This window comes from Agrilus planipennis, unplaced genomic scaffold, assembly GCF_000699045.2.
Source record: "Agrilus planipennis isolate EAB-ADULT unplaced genomic scaffold, Apla_2.0 scaffold30, whole genome shotgun sequence".
Lineage (NCBI taxonomy): Eukaryota > Metazoa > Arthropoda > Insecta > Coleoptera > Buprestidae > Agrilus > Agrilus planipennis.
Window position 1 is genome coordinate 342,479 of NW_020438923.1, and position 10,098 is coordinate 352,576.

At 36.2% G+C, this 10,098-nt stretch overlaps 1 protein-coding gene across 3 annotated transcripts in view; it reads left to right on the top strand.

Moving 5' to 3' along the window:
* The window catches only part of LOC108732337 (fatty acyl-CoA reductase wat), a 58,746-nt gene that overhangs the window by 39,911 nt on the left and 8,737 nt on the right, over positions 1 to 10,098 (top strand). For 2 of the 3 annotated variants that reach the window (XM_018463079.1, XM_018463078.2), the window contains exons 3-7: positions 1,906 to 2,177; positions 3,370 to 3,479; positions 4,490 to 4,955; positions 5,369 to 5,626; positions 6,928 to 7,197. In XM_018463079.1, coding sequence (XP_018318581.1) covers positions 1,906 to 2,177; positions 3,370 to 3,479; positions 4,490 to 4,955; positions 5,369 to 5,626; positions 6,928 to 7,018 — 1,197 coding nt within the window. In that variant the 3' untranslated portion in view covers positions 7,019 to 7,197. Of the gene's footprint in view, positions 1 to 1,905; positions 2,178 to 3,369; positions 3,480 to 4,489; positions 4,956 to 5,368; positions 5,627 to 6,927; positions 7,198 to 10,098 lie in introns of those variants that run through there. The other variant, XM_018463080.2, reaches the window with a different exon arrangement.

Below are 10,098 nucleotides of genomic sequence, written 5' to 3' on the forward strand. Positions count from 1 at the left end.
CTCGTTAAAATTTAAGAATATGCTTTATTTAAAAGCATATTTAGCCAAAAATAATAACAAGTGAATTAACTTAACGTTCTACACACCTATAAAACTTTTGCTTTGTTTTCTATTGTTAATTTATATACATTTTTATTTTAAGAAATCGCTAAACATGTTCGTCTAGTACTGTACAGTTCTAGCCGATCTCCTAAGACCGCCCATCCAGAGCTCTGCTCGTTTAAGCTTGTTCCAACTACTTCTGTCTTGCTTTCGCCTAGTGTGTATTCTTTCTATCTTCGCGCAAATTTCTTCAAGGTCACAATTCAAACAAATTGAAATGGGCTGTAAATGGTTGATAATACCTTCACAAAATGACAGTAGGGAAGCTAAAAGCTGACGCAGGTACTTGCCCAACATGCAGTATACCAACAAGCAATTCCGTTTAAATTGTGTTTCGAAAAAGGTTCAGTCAGCTGATAAAAATATTAAATATTTACGACTTGTTGTATTGGTCCAATACATTACTTTTCAGAAAGATAAGAAATAAAATTTAGTTAAGTTCCGATAAACTTGCATTATAAAAATGCGGAACCAAATGCAGAAACAGATGTGGAAAACTATGCGGAACTTCCACAATCGCGGAAGCGGACGCAGAGATCTGTTGCAACATTAGTATGGAAGAATGGGTGGAAAGCTACAAATAAAGAACAACTAAAGCGTAGAATATAGTAAAGGATAAGGATAAGTTGATACAAACACCGTCCGTATCGTCCATGTTAAACAGAAACTGCGTATCATTAAAGATAAAGGTTCTTTGTCAATATTTTACATGTATATTTCATAAACTTAGATGTTGGAAGGACCATTATTTAAACAATATACCACAGGCATAGACAGGCTCGACTAATCAAGGATTTCTGGGCAGGATTATATAAAAATAGGTGGGAAGCTACAAATAAAGAACAACTAAGGCATAGAATACATCAAAACTTAAGCGGAATGGATATAAACATGATGAACCATGTTAGATAAAAACTGTATATCATTGAAGACAATGGCCTTTTCTCACCATTTTAAATATCATCATCATAAGGTCGTCAAGACTGGTTGGACACGCACCTTCACTCTTTCCTATCCTGAGCTTATCTTCGCATTTCACTAAAACTAGAACATCCCACATCTTTAATTACTTTCGAACAGTAATCGAATCTCAGTCTACCTCTAATCCCTCTAACTTCCGTTTCTGCTTCTAATATATCTCTGATTAGACCTTCATGCCTGAGAAGGTGTCCTACCAATCTATCTCGCCTATTTCTTATTGACTTCCACAAAATCGACTGTTCTCCTATTCTTTCTAATATCTCTTCATTTCTAACTTTCTTTATCTACGGTATCATCCTTATCATTCGCCTGTAACACCACATTTCGAATGCTTCTAACCTTTTCTTTTCCACCGCGCCCACCGTTCATGTTTCGCACCCGTACAGCGCCGTGCTCCAAACATACACCAAACAATCGTTTTCGAATATCTAAATTAACCGTTTGCGAGCGTAGAAGTGACTTTTTTATTTTAAAGGCGACTNTTAGATGTTGGAAGGACCATTATTTAAATAAATTAGATTATACTTATTTTATAGTTTTATTTTTCTCGTATCTCATTGTCATTACTGAATGATTGTTATGATTGTCATAAACTATCTTGCAAATGATGATAATTAATCAAACGTAAATACTGAAGTTTCGCAACCTACCTATAACACGAACGATTTATTCGATCATTTTAATAATTATACGTATAATCATTCGCTGGATGAACAAAACTAATTATTACATACTATTTTTATTCGAAAAAATGTCGGAAGATTTTTGTTTTGATAGAAGACATGACTAGTTATTATAGAACCAACATTGTACATGTTTCAGATAAACATCGTTTTCCACGTAGCAGCGACGGTGAGATTTGACGAAAAGTTGAAGGTCGCAGTTGCCATAAACGTTAGAAGTGTACAAGATGTACTGAAAATGAGTAAGGAGATGCTGAACTTAAAGGCAGTGGTCCACGTGTCAACTGCCTTTGCCTACTGTCACTTAAACTCTATTGAAGAACGATTTTATCCTCCGCCGATGAGTTACAAGAAGTTGTTGACCTTTGTCGACGTCTCAACCGAGACTCTTTTGGAGAAAATAACTCCTGAGTAAGTTTTATTTAAGTATTCAACTTTTGAGGATATTACTTAGGCTTACCTACCTGTACAATATGTCTGATCGGCACTTCGGATTTTGTCAATCGAATAATCGCGGAGTGTAGTTGACCTGTCTGCGCACCAGTTGTTGCGAAGGTCACAAGTAGGTATGAGTGTTTCGCCATTTGACGCTTGCGATAGCGTTGGGCTATAAAATAACGCGGCTGTCCAACTAGCAAATGTTTCATTGACGACTCGTTAACTGGGGTAGCTTTTGTACATACGTTTTACACCCCTTATGTTGTGCCGCTATCACGAGATGCACTCTATACTACCTGTAGATGTTACCTTTCAAATACTGCGGAATACTGATCAGACATAGTGTATGTTTAAAAATTTCATTATTTAAAGACCCTGCATTGTGCTCCAAGTTTCCGGACTACCACATTCAAAAAAGAAATCAATTTATAAATATTATGAAAACACACAATAAGTATTCAGGGCATTGTTTTGCTTGTTTAAGCAAGATCTTTCGAAATCAATATAAACCCGTTTGCCGCATGGTCCGCAATCTTAATAATTGTTAACGAACCCTTATAAAATATATCCTCTCGTAACCTCCAATAATACTATGGTAAAAACTGCATATCAGTTTCAATACAGAAACATAAGTTTCCAAAAGAGTTTGGCCAATTTCAATAAAAGATAGCCAACAGAAGCTATTTATTCTACTTTCCTTCATACAGCCGTAACGTTACTAGAAATGTAAAAAATATTCCAAAAATGATTTTACTCAAAAAAAGTCAGAAGTCATCAAGGGGAGGTCCAGGAAATCTGTTTCCTCTCCCGAACCACAGAAAATAAGTGTTATCATCGGAAATCCATACGACGACAAATACATCATAAAAATGAGCGTAACTGAAAAATTCTTCTAGATTCAACCCAATGTCCCACGGACTGTTTATAAACCAAGAAGTCACGTGTACTCAAGTTCATGAACCGAATTTTTGTTAATTCGTTTATTGTGTTCGATCTCTTTACTTATGATTCATTCTGGTGGACTAGAATTATATTGATATCAACACTTGTTTACCTTAAAATGGACTTTTGCGTAATTATGAATGAATAATTACGTACGATTCTTTTGAAATTTCCGAAAACCGAAAATTATGAAACTGTAGTTGATTCTATTTCTCCATTTCAGAGTCTTGGATAAATGGCCAAACACCTACACGTATACTAAAGCTGTAGGTGAAGATGTGGTCAACTGTGAAGGTGTTGGACTACCTGTCGCAGTTTTTAGACCATCTATAGGTAAGTGAAGTCGTTTCATTCTGTTTGTCATAACACTACGAAACTAACTAATCAAAATCTAAACACTCTTCTCTAGAAAATCTCAGTTTCTTACTAAGGATAATACGAGGTGTTTCCTAGGTCTTGTAATTTTTTTAGTGGGTTTCAGGGGTACCATTTTAAGAACTATTTTTGAAAAGACCAACAAAATAATATTAGATCTGACTAACACTTTCTCATATAACATCCAAGAACGGACAGTGTGTCATCAAGTGCATATTTGCTGTTATTGAAGGATTTCATGCTTTAAAAAACTATAATAGTCAAGTTGTTACCTTAGGAACATAAAATACTTCAGTTACACCAAACACCCACAAGATGGCTATGCACTGCCTGCTTTTGGATAATGTACTACCTATGTCTGATAGGTATTCCGAAAAAGTTATAGGAGCAGAACGTGCATGAAAACAAAGTAGAATGAGTCATCTCGCATCGCTCAGTATGTGATAATGACTTTACCGAAAGCCCCAACTGCTCCGGAAATGACCACCATGCATATTCTGCATGTGAATAAATTGGTTTTTGTTTGATATTTTCACACTCAACTTATCTTTGTATTTTGTGGTAATACTTTACCAATCGAGCACTAACGAGTGCAGATTATTACTAATCAATATTACGCACCATCAGCTGCTGCGAAGGTCGCGAATAGGTACGTGTGTTTCATCAGTTGACGATTGCGAGAAAATAACGCGGCTGCAAAACTATTAACGGTTCTCAATCATTGACGGCTCGTTAATTAGGATACTTTTTGTTCATACTTTTTACATTCCCTACGTTGTGGTGCTATCACGATATACACTCTACAGTGCCTCCAAATGTTGCGGAATACTGATCAGACATAGCGTTTACGAGGTCTGTTCAAAAAGTATCGCGAATTTTGAATTTATCGAAACCACCTAAGGCACCCTGACCAAATCAAGGAAAGTCGAAGTTAATAAACGTTCTTATTTCTCTTCTTGTTTTTTCAGTGATATCTACTTATAAGGAACCGATCAAAGCGTGGATAAACAATATGTACGGTCCAACGGGCGTGGTTATGGGTGCTGGTATAGGCCTCCTCCACAGTTTGCACTGCAATCCGAAAGTAAATGCCAATATAGTTCCTGTAGACATGTGTGTCAATGCTCTCATTGCGTCCGCTTGGGAAACGAACAAGAATTTCGAAGAAAGCCAAAAACTCAACAAGCAACCACCTTCACCCCCGGTACCAATCTACCATTTCGAATCTAGCAACGAAAATCCGATTGCATGGGGTTCGTTCATGGATAAATGCAGTAAATATGGAATGCGCACGCCAACGGTAAAAGCCGTATGGTATTACTACCTGTCCCTGCAAACAACCCTCATAGGGCACAATTTGTTAATTTTGTTCATGCATTTTCTTCCCGCATTCTTATGTGACATGGCATTAACTTTATTTGGAAAACAGCCTAGGTAAGTAAAATTTCTCTTTCATTCTACTACAAAACATTGAAAAAATAATGATAGTCCAGGCAATATGGACGGGTGAGTGGGAATAAATGATTCAGACTTTCGAAAATTCATAACTCGAAAAATATTAACTTTACAAAAAAAATTCACACCTTTTTCATCGAGATTAAATCAAGGAATATAAAAAAAAATTCTGGCCAAAAGAATTTGTTTTTTGGCGTTTGTTTAATCCGAATAATTTTTCCCACTCACCCGCCCATATTGTCTGGAATATGATGGAAAATCCCGATTACAAATACGTGCTGTCCAAATAAATTTAGTATCCAGATGGTAATCCGATTTATCTATAACTAATCCGAAAACTTTAAAAAATACTAACAGGAAGATTTTTTCTAAGATTTAATATTTAATTTCAGGTTAATTAAAGTTTACAAGAAAATCCACAAATTCTGTGCGGTAATTTCCTACTTCAGTACTAGAAGCTTTGAATTCGGTTCGAAACGTGTCCGAAGTATGATAAGGAACATGACGGAACAAGATCAAAAAATATTTTTCTGTGATCTTCGAAAATTAGATTGGGATGAGTTTTTCCTGGAGTACACAGAGGGAATAAGAGTGTACCTCATTGGTGATCCGATTGAAACATTGGAAGCTGCAAAAATCAGGTGGAGAAAGTAAGTAACAATTCAAATATTTCACTTATATAATGTACAGGAAACCCCAATGTATTCTGAAAAAAAATGCGTGATCTGATTCATTTTTAACGTTCGATTCTGATTGTAGATTGACACCATAAGAGAATGACAAATAGATTTCAATTAAACTTTAAAAATAACATTCATATTTAATAAATACTCCCAAAATTTCAAAACCATTAATGGAATAGTATAAGAGATTAGTTGAATCCGCCCTTAATGTCACGAATCCTCTCTCAGCATAACCTTCAGTAAGCACAAAGTACATACATTTTGAATCAGGGTTCCTTCATACCTCAACTTAATTCAACCTATTGATTTCATGTTAATTACAGTTCCTGCATACTTCAACCTAATTTAGCCAATTGATTTCATGTGAATGAGGGTTTCTTCATACTAGAATCTAATTTAACCTATTAATTTCATGTGAATCAGTGTTTTTTCATACTTGAATGTAATTTAACCTTTTGATTGCATGTGAATCAGGCTTCCTTCATACCCCAACCTAATTTAACGTATCGATTTCATGTGAATGAGGGTCCCTTCATACCTCAATCTAATGTAACCTATTGATAACATGTGAATCAGGGTTAATTCATATCTCAATCTAATTGAACCTACCGATTTCATTTGAATCAAGATTTCTTCATACTTGAATCTAATTTAACCTACTGATTTCATCTGAATCAGGGTTCCTTCATACTTTAACCTAATTCTATGTAACCTAACCTAACCTAATTCTGCCTACTAATTTCGTCCACGGGCGTTTGCCTACAGCCACTGCCACATCCTACGTATATTCATGTATGGCCTTACGACGACCGTCATGACATTCAAACACGTTTAACACGTCAAAAGATTAGTGATTTATAATTTAAAATTGCGATTAAATAGCAGACGTAGAATATTTTGCGTTTCATCCACAATTTCATCATTTAATTAGATGTCAGGTAGATAATTCCATAATTTTGTACAATAAATGAATTGGTATATTCAATAAAAAAATTCAATAACATGAAAACTTACGTAATTTCCAGATATGATATTTATTGAGTGGGCACAAATTCTTTATTCGTTCACAATGATATCGATAAATTTTCATAATAAAACAAATGATAGACGTGAAAACTTGTGTCCACTCATATTCACGCATATTTACTTCCCAGTATAAAATTATAAATAAATCCCTATTTTCATGCCTTTTATTTCATAGTTGTAATTTTGCAATTAACCAAATGTCAATAAAAAAAAGTTTTTGAAACACTTTTCTTTATCTTTAGATTGTATTATCTCCACCAAGGACTCAAATTACTGCTGCTGTTTTTCGTGGTGAGGATACTGTGGGCTGTGTTGAAGATTATTTTCTTTTAGTATAGCACAGTAAAATTTTCGTACTTATATCACTTAGGTACACAAATGTATTTTTATTTTTATTTATTTCGACTATCCCTTTGTAAATATTATATTGTTAAGTCACTCTAATCTAATTGTGTGTGTTGTGTTATATTATTAAGGATTTCAAATATAGATACATATATTTCTACATTCAATGGCGTTATTATTTCAATTTTATTTGTCTTATATCACAGGTGCATATGTACAAGGTTTAAGATTATATTGATTAGTCAATGAGAAAATACTAGTGTCCGTTCACTTAGAGGAAGGTACAGCACGGGCGATGCTCATAAACGAATATCGGCCGTAGGTATGTCTTTGATATATGACCTGTCATTTACTGTCAGATGTTTCCGATCAAAGTTTAACTGTACCTAAGCCTCTGACACCGTAAATAACTTCTAACAGTCATGCTCAATGTCAAATAGTAGTGCGAGTCGAAAACATGCGTTAAAGCCTTTAATATGTCTTCAAATATAAATAAACATCCCGCCGATATTTTCAGTAGTAATTGGTATCAATAACAGTACATTTGAGCAATGCAATTGTAGATAAAATGGTCAAATTTTCCGTGCAATACTGTACGGATTATACGCTCCTCGCCGGTTAAGAGTTTGGCCGAGAGTTGTCTCCTTCCTTTTCTTGCCTAGTGCTGTTCTTTTCTACTTTGCGCCGGTCAAACTGAAGGTCACATCGCTGCAGAAAGTAAATGAAGTATACTAACTGTGCAGTTTCACCGGAGCGTTTTAGTGGTACCGATTGCGACGGAGTTTTGATTAGAATTGGAATTAATAGTGATTCTTCAGTCACAGTTCCAACTGTGACTGCTTCGGGGAAATCGTAGTGACAGAAACATGACGTTTCACTACATTTGTAATATAAGTAGGAGCGATTTTTATAATTATTATGGATGATGATATATTTCACCTATTTAATTAACTTATCGCCCATTATGTATATACCAATAGCCTTATTACAGTTATTTCCCCCTACCAGCTTTACATAGCAACCAGTGGGTTCCCCTCGAAAATTACATCTTGCCAAGTGACATACGGCAATGAATATAAAACAACATGTAGGGAAATAAAGAAAAAACCTCATTAACTTAGAACATTACAATGCGATAGACACTTTAAACACTTACGCGGGCCGACGCCCCAGTTGAGGCCACCCATCGATGTCCCAACGTAGTCGAACTCGGTGATGTAGTTGTATCCGATGAAGATTGTAGACTACCTGAAACAGTAGATGATTGTCGCACCTAGGCCTAAATAACCAAGCATTCTATGCATTAGTCGTATTCATAGATGGCTCCCAATGCTTATCTTTACTTCATCATTACATCTCTGTGTAGAGGCTTATCTCTGTATTGGACGCCCTTGTGCCGATATCACCGCAGCTTTACCGATACTCAGGCCACTGCTGCATACGGCAGGTCAAGGGGTGGACTTCTACTCTCATTAACACGTCACCCACAGTTGCACTGCCACTCCAGGCATATCTAACTAAATCTGCAGTGGACTACCTGACGCACAGGATTTACAATCCACCTAAAGGTGTCTCCGACCAGTCGACCGGCCCCCTTACACTTCTGCAGGCCTTACATTTCAACAATAACAACAAAAACAACACTTAAAATACATAATATGTTCACAATAACCAACTTTCTCAATATTATGAAATATTACGGAACTTTACTTTCTCACGAAAGTAACTACTGCCGTTACGGCACCTTACTCTCTCACCAGAGTATCCAACGCCCTTCTACTACTTCTACTACTACCACTTCACCACTGCCTTTAACTTAAAAGTTCCCTTTCAACGGCCTTCTTTCGTTTCATTCTACATATATTAGTCATTATGTCATTAATATTTGGTTAGCTCAAATAGTAAATAAATATCGGCAAGAGGGTGTGACAGTGACGCTGAGCTCATCGTCATTTCTCAGTGGTGAAGCTTCATCCTAGCAGCCGCATGCTACCGCATGTTAAAGCATTACAACGTTTGGGTGTTCCATTCCCAGCAACTACTAATGCTGGTGAGCGAGCAGTTGTCTCGGACCACTCCGAAGGGTAGGGCAGAAGACCGTCTTGAGCTTCCTTTTAGGAATAGTAGGAATGGGTGGATGGTGAATACAGTGAGAAAGATGAGACAAGCGAAATAAACACTGAAGAGAATAGAAGACTGTTACTACTCCAGAATTTTCTTATGTGACCTAAAAAAACCACAGAAAATTTGGATCAGGACAATCGGGTCCGGAGTTGAACCGGTTTCCTCTAAGCAAAAGTTTAAATCTTGTATATGCTTATTTATTTAACTCGATCGGACGGTACCTGAACCTTGACGAAACTCTTGTACAAACTAGAGTGGGTGGATCGGCTTGCGAGTTTCGATGATTTAGGGAGCCGGACCTTAAGTTCAACTGTAAGGGGGGGGGGGTTCTTAAAGAGAACTCAGGCTAAGACAAGTCCCTGAAAGAGGGCAGCAGCTCTTTCAATACTCAGGGTGTCAGAGATCACGAGAATCGGGACACTACCACATTGTGATATTCCAAATAAAACGTATCAGACATATTAAATGATAGCGTCCTCTGGGTGTCATCAATAAGTGCAATATTTCACGAGTCGGAGCGTGGAATGTTAGGACAATGAGGCAAGTAGGGAAATTAAAAAATTTAAAGGTAGAGATTTTAGAGGCAGAAACAGGAGTTAGGAGGGGTAGAGGTAGACCTAGATTAGATTACTATTCGCAAATAGTTAAGGATATGGGTTGTTCTAGTTTTAAGGAAATGCGAAGATTAGCTCAGGATAGGAAAGAGTGGAGGTGCGTGATCAACCAGTCTTAGGACTGACGAAATTATGATGATGATTTATTTAGCGTCTCCACCATGTCAGAAATAAGCGAATTTTTATGTTTATTTTGATATATATCTACTCCATCATGATATATAGCAACAATTTTATATATTTAGAAAATGGGATGTAATTACTCTAATTTAATATTGAAAGTGGATTATACCATTTAGAATGACTAGTTAATAATTTAACAATAGTTAA